Raw genomic sequence first — 18,304 nt, 5'->3', positions numbered from 1 at the left:
ATCCTTCTTTTGTCCGTTTACAGAAAAGTCTAACCCTAACCCTAACTTTAAGTGTGTTGTTTGTGTAAAGATATTCCCAATTAAGGTGCTCAAACTGAAAAATACTTATCGGTAATAATAGTAATAATAATAATAATCGATACCATTGGTTTTAAAACAATACAATCTATTTATTTATTTCATGTTTATTATGGAGTATGTATGTATACTATGTTAAGTATTTTTTTTTTTTTATTTAACCTTTATTTAACCAGATAAAGAACCCATTGAGATCAGGATCTCTTTCATAAGGGTGACCTGGCCAAGAGGTCAGCAGCACATGTCAAAAGAAAAGTTACAATTAAGTGACAGTACAGATTAGCAACATAGTGTTTTTAATAAAAAGAAAGTGTGGGAGCTGTGACACAACAATAAAACAACAATTTAAGATTTTAAAAACACAGGCACTGTTCAATGGTCTCACGCTGTCTGTCCTTCAAGATAGAACGGAAAGCGCCAAGTGGAATAAGTTCAGGTAGTTTTAGTTCAGTCTGTAGAGTATTCCATGCCGAGGGGGCAGCAAAGCTGAAAGCTCTTTTTCCTGATTCAGTCCTTACCCGAGGAACAGATAGAATAAGTGTAGTACAAGAACACAGTATGGAGCAAGTTCACCGCCACACTGCAGCATCTGTCCTCTGATTGGCCTTTAAAATCAAACTAGATACATAACAGGTACACATGAGAACAGAACAGAGCATGATGATTTTTTTCTTACCACTGTAACTTTTGCTGCTTTGCTAAAGTGCTCATGATGGATAGGTCGGATCTTTTTAACATAACAATAAGTAAGGTCTTTTACTTGCTTTATGTAATATAACAATGAGTAAGGTCTTTTACCTGCTTTATGTAATATAACAATGAGTAAGGTCTTTTACCTGCTTTTTGTAACATAACAATGAGTAAGGTCTTTTACCTGCTTTATGTAATATAACAATGAGTAAGGTCTTTTACCTGCTTTTTATAACATAACAATGAGTAAGGTCTTTTACCTGCTTTTTATAACATAACAATAAGTAAGGTCTTTTACCTGCTTTTTGTAACATAACAATGAGTAAGGTCTTTTACCTGCTTTTTATAACATAACAATAAGTAAGGTCTTTTACCTGCTTTTTGTAACATAACAATGAGTAAGGTCTTTTACCTGCTTTTTGTAAAGTGATACAAACTATCAGACAATAAAACAGGAAGTGAGGTCATTAGACTGAGTCCTCTTTAAGATCCTGGATCCAGTCTGAGCTCTGCAGGTAAAGTCTCCACATGTTGATCTCTGAAGTGAAGATTTACTAAACAAGTGTTACAGAGCCTGATGATCTGAGTGTAACCACGAGGAGCCCGATCATTTCAATATTTATAAAAGAGTTTAAGCACATTTAATATAATCATTTCCCTTTTTTAAAACATGACCTTGATGTGACCTTCAGGTCGGTTACACAATAACTGAGCAGAAACCACGGCGTGCATGAAAGCATCTGAAAGTGTAAACCATCTCTGATAATCCTGAATGTGTGTAAGTCGGCCTTTTTTCACAAGCTCCCTCTCTACATTATTTAAAGCGATGACAGAAGAGAACTAAAGGTCATCAGTCGTGTGTTTAACCCCAAGCTGCTTCGAGAGAAAACGAGAAAGTTGCGGCGACACTGAACAAACACTCTGACAACGTTTCAGAGCCAAACCAATCCCAATGTTTGTAACTTTAGTGTAGTTAGTGAAATGATCCAACATCAGGTGTCTAGGACTTCTATTCCTGTTGCCGTGGTAACAAACAGATATCCATATGGTTTCATTATTAGAGTCATATCCAAGTTTAAGAATTTGGTACAGTGACAGTACAGAGGGGATCCGTCCCTGTTAGTGATGATGAAGTATATTAAAGGGGCCCCGTGTGAGGTCCAGGAGTCTCCAGAGGGACAACACTGGACCTGTATTGGCAGATCTGGACACAAGCCAAGGGGCCATCAGAGCGCAGACATCAGAGCATGGACCAGTTAGCAGCAACAGAGCGTCACGGCCTGTTGGATGGACACTAATCATGTGAGGCTATCAGACTCGTCTCCAGCTAACGAGGAGCCAACATGCTCTCTGCAGGTCATCAGTCACACGCTTTGGTCCACTCATCCCAGGAACTGTCGGCCAAAGTGCCACGACGAGTACGTATGAACCCCAACAGGATTTTATGATTTACAGAGACCTCTGACATCATTCACTGAAATCTGACCTTTACTTAATACAAAATAATTAATATCGTTTTAAGACATTTAGATTTACATCCCAGAGCTTTACATGAGCAGACGACCCAGATTTATTTTAGAACAGCAATATGAAACTCTGACCCCTAGTGTTTAAAATGGGTACTGCAGTCTAAATTCTAAACATCATAGAGAGCTGTCCGTTTAAAGTCCTGATAGTGGTCATTATATGAATAACTTTATTTATAGAGCTCCTTTAAAAACAGATTTACAAAATGTTTGACAGACGAGCAGAAGAAACATCAGAACAAGCCGACCATCGTCATGACAACGAACATGGTGAGAACCCGACAGCATGAAGTGAGAGCAGGACGACGATGTAGAAGAGAAACATTCAAAGACATCAGAGCGATAAAAAGGTAAAAGTGATCAACAGAGATTTGATCAAATAAATTAGAGTTAAAAAAGAGAATAATGATGACAAATACAAAACAAAGAGAAAGTCAAAGTAACAAAGAATAAAAAAAGAGGTCAAAGCTCTATGTGAATATTATTTCTCCTTTGAAATCTATTCTGGCATTCTTTACACGGTTATATGGTGCCCCCTTGTGGCCATGTTTAGAAGACAGCAGGTTTTTAGCTCTGATGAAAGTTTAACATGGATTCATCATCACATTCATTGATATTCCTGAAAATAAGTAAATATTTTAAAGAAGGGGTCTTTACGTTATATTATTATACATTTGATATTATTTGATATTATTATAAATGTTATATATTTTTATTAAACAAAGAGTCTAAATGTTTTACACTAAACGTCTATCACACACCAACAGTACTTGGAAACAAACAAGGGTTAAACCGTCTGGTGATGGTGGTGTGGTGCCTGTGTGTGTAAAAATAGATGCATGACAGAGGTCAAAGGTGAGCCGAGTCGACCTTCACAATTGTCCTCCTTCATGTTCACACGGCTCACTCCTGTGAGACAAAAAATCCCAACAAAGTTCCCTGAAGTCTGTGAGAGGAAGAAGTCTTTGTGTTTATGGTGTGTGTATGAATGTTATACACTGTATACATGTGTATAGGGCTTTAAAGGGGACATCACATTACATGCTTTGTCCACAGGGGGCGCATATCTCACAGCTGCTCTGAATTAGATATTTATTGTTTAATAATGATGCTGTTTGGTGAAATACTGAAGAGGAAAACTTTATTGTTTAAAATCCCTCATCTGTACCTCGTCTACTTCATCATCCTGGTATATTTTGTCTCAAAATATCAACAATCTTTTAGAAATGTTGTTTTGTTTGAGCAATGAAAACATTTTCTTATAGTTTATATTATCCGGCCTGAATCAGCCCTTATCTTAACTCCAACCGTGCAAACATGGATCAGAGGTTAAAGGTCAGGGACTGTATTAGCTGAGGTGAAACCTAGCAGACACTTGCAGACCCACTTGTCACTCAAAGAGGCCACGCCCCCTAATTATACATCCCTTTAAGCCTTAATATAATATAAACAGGTGAGTTGTATAAACATTCAGCCCGAACAGATGACGAGCGAAACGAGCTCTAGAGACACAAACTGTTTTTGTACCAGGATGTAAACATGTTTATTTTAACATAGAGCTCTATGGGGACTGACTCACTGCAGGAGACAGACTCTAGTGGACACTGGAGGAACTGCAGCTGTAAAGTTAGACATTTTAACATGGAGCTCTATGGGGACTGACTCACTGCAGGAGACAGACTCTAGTGGACACTGGAGGAACTGCAGCTGTAAAGTTGTTCATTTTAACATGGAGCTCTATGGGGACTGACTCACTGCAGGAGACAGACTCTAGTGGACACTGGAGGAACTGCAGCTGTAAAGTTAGACATTTTAACATGGAGCTCTATGGGGACTGACTCACTACAGGAGACAGACTCTAGTGGACACTGGAGGAACTGCAGCTGTAAAGTTAGACATTTTAACATGGAGCTCTATGGGGACTGACTCACTGCAGGAGACAGACTCTAGTGGACACTGGAGGAACTTCGTGTGGTCTTTATTTCTCCTCCCTGCAGGCTGCAGCTTGATTAAAAACCTCCTTAAAGTGAAGTCTGCTCTCTTGGGATCATTTTTGTGGTGGGAAGCGCCATTACAGGGTTAAAGGTACAGTAGCGTGCGTCAGCTGATACGTAGCGTGACGTAACAAGGGGGAGGGGCTGGTCCTCACGCTGGGCTTCTGTCTGCAGCTCCGTTCAGCTTCCTGCCCGCTGCTGCTGCTGCTGCTACAAACGGAGGATCATGTGCCTCTCTCTCCGGCTGTGTGAGGGCAGAGCACCAGGAAGTCACTCTCTGTTTCCTCTCCTCCTCTTCCACCTGACAGCCCGTCTCACCTCCATCTTTCCTCCGCGGATGTCAGCGCTCTGAGAGCCGAGAGAGAAGAGAGAGCCCCCCATCTCCTTCCTCCTCCTCCTCCTGCCGCCGGAGAGAGCAGCTCATGGAGGCCCCGGTGGAGGAGAATGAGCCGTCCGTCGAACAGTCCCTGCCTCTGCCCACCCTGCGCCCGGCTGTGCCCCCTTACGTCACCCTGGGCCTGACTGTCGCCTACACCGTCTTCTACTCCGTCCTCTTCATCTTCGTGTACGCGCAGCTGTGGCTCGTCCTCCGGTACCGACACAAGCGGCTCAGTTATCAGACCGTGTTCCTGTCGCTGTGCCTGCTGTGGTCGGCCCTCCGCACCCTCCTCTTCTCCTTCTACTTCAGGAACTTCGTGACAGCCAACACTCTGGCTCCCTTCCCCTTCTGGCTGCTCTACTGCCTCCCTGTGTGCCTGCAGTTCTTCACCCTGAGCCTCATGAACCTTTACTTTGCACAGGTGAGTGTGCACCTGTTCAGGACACAGGGGGGCGCTGTCAACACTTACATGTTGGTGCAGACTTGTACAGCTTTCACCCCAGTTATAAGTACGGAAGCCCTAAGCAGACCTATAGCAGACATTTTATTTTCCCGAAATAACGAGTACATTTAGTTTCCTCGTGATCTCGTCTTTTTTATCTCGAAATCACAGCGCTGTTGGTGAACGAATATCTGCCTGTTAGTTTTTCTATTCCATCATTTTTGTTTTTCATTATCACAAACTGTCAAAGCTGCATATTTACACTCTGTAGTTTTAGACCACACCCCCTATTTCTACCTCACTTTAAGACTTAATATAATGTTAACAGGTGTCTTATATTAAAAGCCATTTTAACATAGAGCTCTATGGGGACTGACTCACTACAGGAGACAGACTCTAGTGGACACTGGAGGAACTGCAGCTGTAAAGTTGTTCATTTTAACATAGAGCTCTATGGGGACTGACTCACTACAGGAGACAGACTCTAGTGGAAACTGGAGGAACTGCAGCTGTAAAGTTGTTCATTTTAACATAGAGCTCTATGGGGACTGACTCACTACAGGAGACAGACTCTAGTGGAAACTGGAGGAACTGCAGCTGTAAAGTTAGACATTTTAACATGGAGCTCTATGGGGACTGACTCACTGCAGGAGACAGACTAGTGGACACTGGAGGAACTGCAGCTGTAAAGTTGTTAATTTTAACATAGAGCTCTATGGGGACTGACTCACTACAGGAGACAGACAGGAACTGCAGCTACATGTTAGCTTAATTTCTTAAACCTGGAGGTTCCTGCTGGATTATCTCTGTTGTTGATGCTCTAACAAACTTTGACATGGAAGCATTTAGTCCTTAATACTTTTATTTATTATTATTTGATGTATTTAGTGAATCATCCTCTCACGTCTGACTTCATCCACATATAAAAGTCAAGTGTCTCTGGCGTGGTTTTAAAGGTTATTTTTAGATGAATGGTGTACTGTGAGTCAGAGCGGTGATTGTCTCACTGAGTGCTCTGATCAGCTGCTTTCAGCTTCCTGTTTCTGATGAATACAGAAGTGAAACCAGGCTGTAAAAACAGAGTGACGGTTTGATTTCTGTTCACAGGTTGTTTTCAAGGCCAAGTCCAAATATGCACCTGAGCTCCTGAGATACAGGTAAGAGCCCTGTCAGAGCGTCATCTCTTTATTTGACTGTTTGAGATCTCGTGTTAGGACTCATCAGCTTCATATAAATAATATTATTATATATAAACAACAAAGTGTCATCTCTCTTTAAATCTGTGACAGGAAGCCATCTTTAGATCTCAAAGATCCTCTATTCTCTGGGACGTTTTAACCTGTGATGATTTCATTTGATGAAAACACCCGAGTCATGGTTACGCACGCCGACTGTCCATTTATGAAAACATGGAAATCCATTTTATTGTGACTGAAGGTCTGACCCTGAAGGTCTGACCCTGAATGTCTGACCCTGAAGGTCTGACTGAAGGTCTAACCCTGAAGGTCTGACCCTGAATGTCTGACCCTAAAGGTTTGACTCTGATGTTGACCCTGAAGGTCTGACTGAAGGTCTGACCCTGAAGGTCTAACCCTGATGGTCTGACCCTAAATGTCTGACTGAAGGTCTGAATCTGAAGGTCTAACCCTGAAGGTCTGACTGAAGGTCTGACCCTGGAGGTCTGACCCTGAAGGTCTGAATCTGAAGGTCTGACCCTGAAGGTCTGACTGAAGGTCTGACCCTGAAGGTCTGACCCTGAAGGTCTGAATCTGAAGGTCTGATCCTGAAGGTCTAATCCTGAAGGTCTGACTGAAGGTCTGACCCTGAAGGTCTGACTGAAGGTCTGATCCTGAAGGTCTGATCCTGAAGATCTGACCCTGAAGGTCTGACTCCTGTCCCAGATCTTCTCTGACGTTGACCCTGAAGGGAGACTAAAGAATCTATTTTTAGTGTTTTTGTGTGCTGCCCCCTGCAGGCTGCCTCTGTACCTGGTCTTCCTCTTCCTCAGTCTGCTCTTCCTGGTGGTGAACTTGGTGTGCGCTCTGCTGGTGAAGACGTCGTCTGCAGACGTTCACGCCATAGTGCTGGTCAGGGTGACCATCAACGACACGCTCTTCGTCCTGTGCGCCATCTCGCTCTCAGTGTGTCTCTACAAGATTGCCAAGATGTCCCTCGCCAACATTTACCTGGAATCCAAGGTGAGGAGTCGTATGTGCACCAATCAGAGACGTCCTCTCTGATGGCTGATCTATGTGTTCTGTTTCTGTGCAGGGGACGTCAGTGTGTCAGGTGACCGCCATCGGAGTCACCGTCATCCTCCTGTACGCGTCACGAGCGTGTTACAACCTGCTCGTCCTCGCGCTCGCCAACAAGAGCATCAACTCGTTTGACTACGACTGGTACAACGTGTCCGACCAGGTGACCCCACCTCTTTATTTTATAAACACGATGACGCCTCATGCAGGGTTAGGGCGTGATGGGGGTACAAAGTGACCCCCCCCTCTGTACGTCTTCATTGACCCTTGACCAAAACTGAGGCTGTCACTCGAAACGTGGCGCCCGTCCGTCTGTGGTCAGAGCTCCAGTAATGATTCACAGATTGATGTGAGAACGACCTTCTCTTGTTTTGAAACGTCTGCCCTCCTATTGGCCGATCTCTTTTCTTCTGATAAAGTTTGTTTTTGTTTTTCAGGCCGACCTGCAGTCGACTCTCGGGGACGCCGGCTACATCGTGTTTGGCGTGGTCCTGTTTGTGTGGGAGCTCCTCCCCACGTCACTCGTCGTTTTCTTCTTCAGAGTTCGACAGCCGAACCAGGACCGGGTGAGCTTGCCGTGACCCTGTTGTAGCGATGCGTTCGGGGGTTGGTGATGATGATCTTTTGTTTTCTCGCCCTCAGAGCGGCGCTGGTCTGCCCGGTCACGTCTTCTCTTCGAGGTCGTACTTCTTCGACAACCCGCGGCGCTACGACAGCGACGACGACTTGGCGTGGAGCGTCATGCCTCAGAACATCCAGGCCAGGTAAAAACACCGAGAGGTCAAAGGGCATGAGGTCAGCTAAGGGGGATCTTCAGGACTGACCTTGAGAAGACGGTTAGGGGTCATAGGTTACAGACTCCCCGTGGGGACCTGGTTCAAGGAAGAAGCTCCTGGTGGTCTCGGTTCAGAGAGGCAGATAGTGGGTCCAGACTTCAGCTCGGTCTCTGTGACTAAGTGGGTCCAGACTTCAGCTCGGTCTCTGTGACTAAGTGAGTCCATGTTCAGCATGACCTCTGACCTCCAGTTGGTGGTTACTCTGCAGGACACCGGGCCCGGTGCAGCTGGGTTCTGGTCTTGGAATGAGGAAGTAAACAACAGCCCAGCTGACGTCAAACGCCGTTACAGTGTGGCGTCCACTTCCAGTCTGAAAAAGCTGACGAGAGATTCATGATTTAGAGAATCAACTAAGAGAACTGGAGGTGTCTTTGTGAGGTCTGATTGAGATTATTTCTTCTGTTACGATGGACGCTGCTGTCCGTCATTTTGACCTCTGACCTGACGCTTTGCATTGTGGGAAACAGTACGTGAGGGAGACTGGTCTGATACAGACTGGAGATTTTAACAGAATCAGAACGACATTTGGGTATTTTTGTCAAACTGAGGATCCCACGTTTGTTCTCATACTGCATGTTGGACCAATCAGAGCGAACTACTAATGTAGGAGGAGGTTTAGAGAACAGCCACGTGTACCAGGTGTACCAGGTGTGCCAGGTGTAACAGGAGTACCAGGTGTAACAGGAGTACCAGGTGTAACAGGAGTACCAGGTGGGCCAGGTGTAACAGGAGTACCAGGTGTAATAGGAGTACCAGGTGTAATAGGAGTACCAGGTGGGCCAGGTGTAACAGATGGACCAGGTGTAACAGGAGTACCAGGTGTACCAGGTGTAACAGGAGTACCAGGTGGGCCAGGTGTAACAGGAGTACCAGGTGTACCAGGTGTGTCAGGAGTAATAGGAGTACCAGGTGGGCCAGGTGTAACAGGAGTACCAGGTGTGCCAGGTGTAACAGGAGTACCAGGTGTAACAGGAGTACCATGTGTGCCAGATGTACCAGGTGGGCCAGGTGTACCAGGAGTACCAGGTGTAACAGAAGTACCAGGTGGGCCAGGTGTAACAGGAGTACCAGGTGGGCCAGGTGTAACAGAAGTACCAGGTGGGCCAGGTGTAACAGGAGTACCAGGAGTACCAGGTGGGCCAGGTGTAACAGGAGTACCATGTGTGCCAGATGTACCAGGTGGGCAAGGTGTAACAGGAGTACCAGGTGTGCCAGGTGGACCAGGTGTAACAGGAGTACCAGGTGTGCCAGGTGGACCAGGTGTAACAGGAGTACCAGGTGTACCAGGAGAGCCTTTAATGAATTACTACCTGTTTATTTTAACTCTGTTTCATGATTTCTTTCTGCAGTCTGGCAGCCGACAGCTACGACTGGGGGAGTCAGAGCAGCGGGATCAACGCCTACGTCGGGGGAGACGACGGTCACCTCCTTCCTGCCCCTCCAGAGCACCTGGGACATTACTGACAGGTGTTCAGGAGACTCACCTGGGACGTTACTGACAGGTGTTCAGGAGACTCACCTGGGACATTACTGACAGGTGTTCAGGAGACTCACCTGGGACATTACTGACAGGTGTTCACGAGACTCACCTGGGACATTACTGACAGGTGTTCACGAGACTCACCTGGGACGTTACTGACAGGTGTTCACGAGACTCACCTGGGACGTTACTGACAGGTGTTCACGAGACTCACCTGGGTCAGGTGCCTGCACCCGATCATTTAGATTTTTACAAACAGATGTGAACTCGCCGGCTTTAACTTTTTACCTGTATAAAGATTTTTAATACTGCTCATCAGATGATGTTTGATGTAACGTCTTTTCATACTGTTTTTAACTTCATGATCAAACTAAGCTGCACTAACTGTTTTATTTCACACGTTGACTGAAGAATAAACCGACCAATCAGAGAGCCTGGAGTTTTGATTGGATTAGAGTCTCATGCTGCAGGTGATGTGAAACGTGTCTGTTCTTCAAGTTAGGGTTAGGGCGAGCAGTCGACACGCCTCTGTCTTCTAGTGGTCACTAGGTGGCGCTATGAGAGGACGTCAACCTCACAGAGTAAATGTCTAAACTCCGGAGTGGTGAACCACAAACGACAACAACCTGCTCAGGAGACGGTCCGGTTTGATTTCTTCACATTTACGTTTCCACCTGATCGACTCACATTTCGATCTTCTCTTGCTATTAAAAACTTTGTTTAAAGATCTGATCCAAAATCAGCTGGGACCAGGAGTGCAATACAATGCTGGCCAGCAGGGGGCAGCCTGAGTCTGAACATGAAGCATAGGGGGGCAGCCTGAGTCTGAACATGAAGCATAGGGGGGCAGCCTGAGTCTGAACATGAAGCATAGGGGGGCAGCCTGAGTCTGAACATGAAGCATAGGGGGGCAGCCTGAGTCTGAACATGAAGCATAGGGGGGGGCAGCCTGAGTCTGAACATGAAGCATAGGGGGGGGCAGCCTGAGTCTGAACATGAAGCATAGGGGGGGGCAGCCTGAGTCTGAACATGAAGCATAGGGGGGCAGCCTGAGTCTGAACATGAAGCATAGGGGGGCAGCCTGAGTCTGAACATGAAGCATAGGGGGGCAGCCTGAGTCTGAACATGAAGCATAGGGGGGGGCAGCCTGAGTCTGAACATGAAGCATAGGGGGGCAGCCTGAGTCTGAACATGAAGCATAGGGGGAGCAGTCTGAGTCTGAACATGAGAGGGGGCAGACTCAGGATTTGCATGTAAGCTGTTGCCGTGGTGATGGAACATCTTCTGCTGGAAAGAAAAGAATGAAAAGGCGAGAGAAGCTTTGTGTCAGAAAAAAGATTCTTTTTATTCCGATCATTCCTCGTTTTATTGCGAGCACACGCTGCCACACAGAACAGCTGACTCCATGTGAAGAGCACATTAAGCAGGACACTGTACCTTTAAGGAATTCACTGAAACTAAAGTCTGAGCGTTTCTCCTCAAACAAACGTTCTCCGTCAGAGACAAGAAAAATAATCCACACAATCCCTTTCAAAGTCGTGACATTCGAGGTCCGCGGGGTCACCCCGCCCGCCGAGAGCGATCAGAAATCAACGTCTGTGTCATCAAACTCCAGCAACAGTCTGCTGTCCTGCCGTGTGACACGCTCTCGTCTCCAGAGGTCACTTTCTGAACACAGAGCACTGATTGGCTGGAAGTCGAGCTGCCGGCGTCCCACTAGCTCGGGTCTGAGGGTTTACCGAGTTCAACCTTTACTCCTTTTTCTCCAGCACCTGCAAATAAGGAAACAAGGAGACATTAGGGAGCAGGAGACAAACAAGGAGACGTTAGGGAGCAGGAGACAAACAAGAGGAGACAAGCAAGGAGACGTTAGGGAGCAGGAGACAAACAAGAGGAGACAAGCAAGGAGACGTTAGGGAGCAGGAGACAAACAAGAGGAGACAAGCAAGGAGACATTAGGGAGCAGGAGACAAACAAGGAGACGTTAGGGAGCAGGACACAAACAAGGGGAGACGTTAGGGAGCAGGACACAAACAAGGAGACGTTAGGGAGCAGGAGACAAGCAAGGAGAGGTTAGGGAGCAGGAGACAAACAAGGAGACATTAGGGAGCAGGAGACAAACAAGGGGAGATGTTAGGGAGCAGGAGACAAACAAGGAGACGTTAGGGAGCAGGACACAAACAAGGAGACGTTAGGGAGCAGGAGACAAACAAGGGGAGACATTAGGGAGCAGGACACAAACAAGGAGACGTTAGGGAGCAGGACACAAGCAAGGAGACGTTAGGGAGCAGGAGACAAACAAGGAGACATTAGGGACACAAACAAGGAGACGTTAGGGAGCAGGAGACAAGCAAGGAGAGGTTAGGGAGCAGGAGACAAACAAGAAGACATTAGGGAGCAGGAGACAAACAAGAGGAGACAAGCAAGGAGACGTTAGGGAGCAGGAGACAAACAAGAGGAGACAAGCAAGGAGATGTTAGGGAGCAGGAGACAAACAAGGAGACGTTAGGGAGCAGGAGACAAACAAGGAGACGTTAGGGAGCAGGAGACAAGCAAGGAGAGGTTAGGGAGCAGGAGACAAACAAGAGGAGACAAGCAAGGAGACGTTAGGGAGCAGGAGACAAACAAGAGGAGACAAGCAAGGAGATGTTAGGGAGCAGGAGACAAACAAGGAGACGTTAGGGAGCAGGAGACAAGCAAGGAGAGGTTAGGGAGCAGGAGACAAACAAGGGGAGACGTTAGGGAGCAGGAGACAAACAAGGAGACGTTAGGGAGCAGGACACAAGCAAGGAGACGTTAGGGAGCAGGAGACAAACAAGGAGACATTAGGGACACAAACAAGGAGACGTTAGGGAGCAGGAGACAAACAAGGAGACGTTAGGGAGCAGGAGACAAGCAAGGAGACGTTAGGGAGCAGGAGACAAACAAGGGGAGACGTTAGGGAGCAGGACACAAACAAGGAGACGTTAGGGAGCAGGACACAAGCAAGGAGACGTTAGGGAGCAGGAGACAAACAAGGAGACATTAGGGACACAAACAAGGAGACGTTAGGGAGCAGGAGACAAGCAAGGAGAGGTTAGGGAGCAGGAGACAAACAAGAAGACATTAGGGAGCAGGAGACAAACAAGAGGAGACAAGCAAGGAGACGTTAGGGAGCAGGAGACAAACAAGAGGAGACAAGCAAGGAGATGTTAGGGAGCAGGAGACAAACAAGGAGACGTTAGGGAGCAGGAGACAAACAAGGAGACGTTAGGGAGCAGGAGACAAGCAAGGAGAGGTTAGGGAGCAGGAGACAAACAAGGGGAGACGTTAGGGAGCAGGAGACAAACAAGAGGAGACAAGCAAGGACACATTAGGGAGCAGGAGACAAACAAGGAGATGTTAGGGAGCAGGAGACAAACAAGAGGAGACAAGCAAGGAGACGTTAGGGAGCAGGAGACAAGCAAGGAGACGTTAGGGAGCAGGAGACAAACAAGGAGACATTAGGGACACAAACAAGGAGACGTTAGGGAGCAGGAGACAAGCAAGGAGAGGTTAGGGAGCAGGAGACAAACAAGGAGACATTAGGGAGCAGGAGACAAACAAGGGGAGATGTTAGGGAGCATGAGACAAACAAGAGGAGACAAGCAAGGACACATTAGGGAGCAGGAGACAAACAAGGAGACGTTAGGGAGCAGGAGACAAACAAGAGGAGACAAGCAAGAAGACGTTAGGGAGCAGGAGACAAACAAGGAGACATTAGGGAGCCGGAGACAAACAAGAAGACGTTAGGGAGCAGGAGACAAACAAGGGGAGACGTTAGGGAGCAGGACACAAACAAGGAGACGTTAGGGAGCCGGAGACAAACAAGAAGACGTTAGGGAGCAAGAGACAAACAAGGGGAGACGTTAGGGAGCAGGAGACAAACAAGGAGACGTTAGGGAGCAGGACACAAACAAGGAGACGTTAGGGAGCAGGACACAAGCAAGGAGACGTTAGGGAGCAGGAGACAAACAAGGAGACATTAGGGACACAAACAAGGAGACGTTAGGGAGCAGGAGACAAGCAAGGAGAGGTTAGGGAGCAGGAGACAAACAAGGAGACATTAGGGAGCAGGAGACAAACAAGGGGAGATGTTAGGGAGCAGGAGACAAACAAGAGGAGACAAGCAAGGACACATTAGGGAGCAGGAGACAAACAAGGAGACGTTAGGGAGCAGGAGACAAACAAGAGGAGACAAGCAAGAAGACGTTAGGGAGCAGGAGACAAACAAGGAGACATTAGGGAGCCGGAGACAAACAAGAAGACGTTAGGGAGCAGGAGACAAACAAGGGGAGACGTTAGGGAGCAGGACACAAACAAGGAGACGTTAGGGAGCCGGAGACAAACAAGGAGACGTTAGGGAGCAGGAGACAAACAAGGGGAGACGTTAGGGAGCAGGACACAAACAAGGAGACGTTAGGGAGCAGGAGACAAACAAGGAGACGTTAGGGAGCAGGAGACAAACAAGGAGACGTTAGGGAGCAGGAGACAAACAAGGAGACGTTAGGGAGCAGGACACAAACAAGGAGACGTTAGGGAGCAGGACACAAACAAGAGGAGATGTTAGGGAGCAGGAGACAAACAAGGAGAGGTTAGGGAGCAGGAGACAAACAGGAGGAGACGTTAGGGAGCAGGACACAAACAAGGAGACGTTAGGGAGCAGGACACAAACAAGGAGACGTTAGGGAGCAGGACACAAACAAGAGGACAAGTTAGGGAGCAGGAGACAAACAAGGAGACGTTAGGGAGCAGGAGACAAACAAGAGGAGACAAGCAAGGAGACGTTAGGGAGCAGGAGACAAACAAGAGGAGACAAGCAAGGAGACGTTAGGGAGCAGGAGACAAACAAGAGGAGACAAGCAAGGAGACATTAGGGAGCAGGAGACAAACAAGGAGACGTTAGGGAGCAGGACACAAACAAGGGGAGACGTTAGGGAGCAGGACACAAACAAGGAGACGTTAGGGAGCAGGAGACAAGCAAGGAGAGGTTAGGGAGCAGGAGACAAACAAGGAGACATTAGGGAGCAGGAGACAAACAAGGGGAGATGTTAGGGAGCAGGAGACAAACAAGGAGACGTTAGGGAGCAGGACACAAACAAGGAGACGTTAGGGAGCAGGAGACAAACAAGGGGAGACATTAGGGAGCAGGACACAAACAAGGAGACGTTAGGGAGCAGGACACAAGCAAGGAGACGTTAGGGAGCAGGAGACAAACAAGGAGACATTAGGGACACAAACAAGGAGACGTTAGGGAGCAGGAGACAAGCAAGGAGAGGTTAGGGAGCAGGAGACAAACAAGAAGACATTAGGGAGCAGGAGACAAACAAGAGGAGACAAGCAAGGAGACGTTAGGGAGCAGGAGACAAACAAGAGGAGACAAGCAAGGAGATGTTAGGGAGCAGGAGACAAACAAGGAGACGTTAGGGAGCAGGAGACAAGCAAGGAGAGGTTAGGGAGCAGGAGACAAACAAGAAGACATTAGGGAGCAGGAGACAAACAAGAGGAGACAAGCAAGGAGACGTTAGGGAGCAGGAGACAAACAAGAGGAGACAAGCAAGGAGATGTTAGGGAGCAGGAGACAAACAAGGAGACGTTAGGGAGCAGGAGACAAACAAGGAGACATTAGGGAGCAGGAGACAAGCAAGGAGAGGTTAGGGAGCAGGAGACAAACAAGGGGAGACGTTAGGGAGCAGGAGACAAACAAGGAGACGTTAGGGAGCAGGACACAAGCAAGGAGACGTTAGGGAGCAGGAGACAAACAAGGAGACATTAGGGACACAAACAAGGAGACGTTAGGGAGCAGGAGACAAACAAGGAGACGTTAGGGAGCAGGAGACAAGCAAGGAGACGTTAGGGAGCAGGAGACAAACAAGGGGAGACGTTAGGGAGCAGGACACAAACAAGGAGACGTTAGGGAGCAGGACACAAGCAAGGAGACGTTAGGGAGCAGGAGACAAACAAGGAGACATTAGGGACACAAACAAGGAGACGTTAGGGAGCAGGAGACAAGCAAGGAGAGGTTAGGGAGCAGGAGACAAACAAGAAGACATTAGGGAGCAGGAGACAAACAAGAGGAGACAAGCAAGGAGACGTTAGGGAGCAGGAGACAAACAAGAGGAGACAAGCAAGGAGATGTTAGGGAGCAGGAGACAAACAAGGAGACGTTAGGGAGCAGGAGACAAACAAGGAGACGTTAGGGAGCAGGAGACAAGCAAGGAGAGGTTAGGGAGCAGGAGACAAACAAGGGGAGACGTTAGGGAGCAGGAGACAAACAAGAGGAGACAAGCAAGGACACATTAGGGAGCAGGAGACAAACAAGGAGATGTTAGGGAGCAGGAGACAAACAAGAGGAGACAAGCAAGGAGACGTTAGGGAGCAGGAGACAAGCAAGGAGACGTTAGGGAGCAGGAGACAAACAAGGAGACATTAGGGACACAAACAAGGAGACGTTAGGGAGCAGGAGACAAGCAAGGAGAGGTTAGGGAGCAGGAGACAAACAAGGAGACATTAGGGAGCAGGAGACAAACAAGGGGAGATGTTAGGGAGCATGAGACAAACAAGAGGAGACAAGCAAGGACACATTAGGGAGCAGGAGACAAACAAGGAGACGTTAGGGAGCAGGAGACAAACAAGAGGAGACAAGCAAGAAGACGTTAGGGAGCAGGAGACAAACAAGGAGACATTAGGGAGCCGGAGACAAACAAGAAGACGTTAGGGAGCAGGAGACAAACAAGGGGAGACGTTAGGGAGCAGGACACAAACAAGGAGACGTTAGGGAGCCGGAGACAAACAAGAAGACGTTAGGGAGCAAGAGACAAACAAGGGGAGACGTTAGGGAGCAGGAGACAAACAAGGAGACGTTAGGGAGCAGGACACAAACAAGGAGACGTTAGGGAGCAGGAGACAAACAAGGGGAGACGTTAGGGAGCAGGACACAAACAAGGAGACGTTAGGGAGCAGGAGACAAACAAGGAGACGTTAGGGAGCAGGAGACAAACAAGGAGACGTTAGGGAGCAGGAGACAAACAAGGAGACGTTAGGGAGCAGGACACAAACAAGGAGACGTTAGGGAGCAGGACACAAACAAGAGGAGATGTTAGGGAGCAGGAGACAAACAAGGAGAGGTTAGGGAGCAGGAGACAAACAGGAGGAGACGTTAGGGAGCAGGACACAAACAAGGAGACGTTAGGGAGCAGGACACAAACAAGGAGACGTTAGGGAGCAGGACACAAACAAGAGGACAAGTTAGGGAGCAGGAGACAAACAAGGAGACATTAGGGAGCAGGAGACAAGCAAGAGGAGACAAACAAGGAGACGTTAGGGAGCAGGAGACAAACAAGGAGACGTTAGGGAGCAGGAGACAAACAGGAGGAGACGTTAGGGAGCAGGAGACAAACAAGGGGAGACGTTAGGGAGCAGGAGACTGTCTCTGAGGGAACAGATGCACAGCTGATATGTTAAAAGTTTAAACTGCTTGGTAATAAAAAACTGAACTCGTGCTCTTTTGGGGGGGGGGGGGGGTGTTGCTGTTGTTAATTCCTCGCCACAGGAGGGTGCTAAAGTCTCTGCTCCGTGACTTTCAGCAACTATCAGAAATGTCTGAAATATTTTGGTTTGGACAGAAAGAAGACTTAGAGATGCTAACTTTAACGATCTGAAGGACGCCATCATTCAACCCGTGCTGTGGTCACTGATTGGCTCAGCTTCACTTTCTTCATGAACTCTCCTGCTTCAAGCACCAATCGATGCTAACGATGCTTACGATCAGTCGATCATCTTACCCGTTAAGTATTTCTCTTTAGCTCTGGCTCGCTCGTCTGCGTCAAAATACCAAACCGTGATGGCATACCTGCAGAGACACAATCGTAACGTGAGTCAACACACTGATGTCTTCTGAGCATGTGCAGTAGACCGACTCAGACGCTGACCTGGTGGCGAAGGCTGGCTGAACCTCGTGGGGGTTTCGTCTGTCTGACCAGAAGAGCAGGAGGCGGTCGAATTTGGGCTCGATGTCGGCGAACTGGGCCTTTCCTTCTGGGAAGATCCGAAGAAGGCCGCCGTGTTCCTGAGGAGCAAAACAAGAAGAAAACCATAAAAACCACGACACCCCCAGAGTCTCAGAGGGGGGACCCTCCTTCAGGTCAGATATCAGAGAGGGGGGGACCCTCCTTCAGGTAAGATATCAGAGAGGGGGGGACCCTCCATCTGCTCTAATCCTCCACTCAGCAGAGTTAAGGGAAAGGTTGGAGGAAAGCACAGGATCGGAAGCAGCGGGGGGGGGGCTTCCTGTGGAGGGATAGGAAGAATAACTGACAGGAAAACTGCTGAGGCCGGATAAAGGACCCGGAGAATGAAAAAGCAGATTAACTCTCACACGGCTGATAGATCTCTGTCTTCACACGCAAACCAGCCGGGGCAGAAAGTTCACGACCTGTCAGCGGAGAAACGATACGACCCGTTTACGAGGAGGACGAACGTCTGTGACCGAACAAAGAACAACACGAAAAGAAGGAGGGACACATGCTGCGCTTCTTACTACTCGCCAACAGCTAGCAGCAGGTAGAGATGACTGACTGACTGCAGGTAAAGGTGACTGGCTGCAG

At 47.8% G+C, this 18,304-nt stretch overlaps 2 protein-coding genes across 4 annotated transcripts in view; one reads left to right on the top strand and one right to left on the bottom strand.

The window, feature by feature from the left end:
- Positions 1–4,424: 4,424 nt before the first annotated feature.
- Positions 4,425–10,110, top strand: gpr137ba (G protein-coupled receptor 137Ba). The gene is made up of 7 exons (XM_061039373.1): positions 4,425–5,088; positions 6,217–6,266; positions 7,085–7,307; positions 7,381–7,527; positions 7,802–7,930; positions 8,007–8,128; positions 9,550–10,110. The coding sequence occupies exons 1-7, from the start codon at positions 4,711–4,713 to the stop codon at positions 9,662–9,664; spliced, it is 1,164 nt and encodes a 387-aa protein (XP_060895356.1). The 5' UTR covers positions 4,425–4,710; the 3' UTR covers positions 9,665–10,110.
- An 890-nt stretch (positions 10,111–11,000) lies between these two features.
- Positions 11,001–18,304, bottom strand: part of egln1a (egl-9 family hypoxia-inducible factor 1a) — a 29,798-nt gene continuing 22,494 nt past the window's right edge. For all 3 annotated transcript variants that reach the window (XM_061039372.1, XM_061039370.1, XM_061039371.1), the window contains 3 exons: positions 17,630–17,766; positions 17,483–17,550; positions 11,001–11,452 (listed from right to left, as the gene is read on the bottom strand). In XM_061039372.1, coding sequence (XP_060895355.1) covers positions 11,397–11,452; positions 17,483–17,550; positions 17,630–17,766 — 261 coding nt within the window. In that variant the 3' untranslated portion in view covers positions 11,001–11,396. The remainder of the gene's footprint in view (positions 11,453–17,482; positions 17,551–17,629; positions 17,767–18,304) is intronic.

This window comes from Labrus mixtus, chromosome 6 (genome assembly GCF_963584025.1).
Source record: "Labrus mixtus chromosome 6, fLabMix1.1, whole genome shotgun sequence".
Taxonomy (NCBI): Eukaryota; Metazoa; Chordata; class Actinopteri; order Labriformes; family Labridae; genus Labrus; species Labrus mixtus.
Note: the sequence above shows the minus strand (reverse complement) of the source record. Positions and strands in the feature narration are given on the sequence as shown.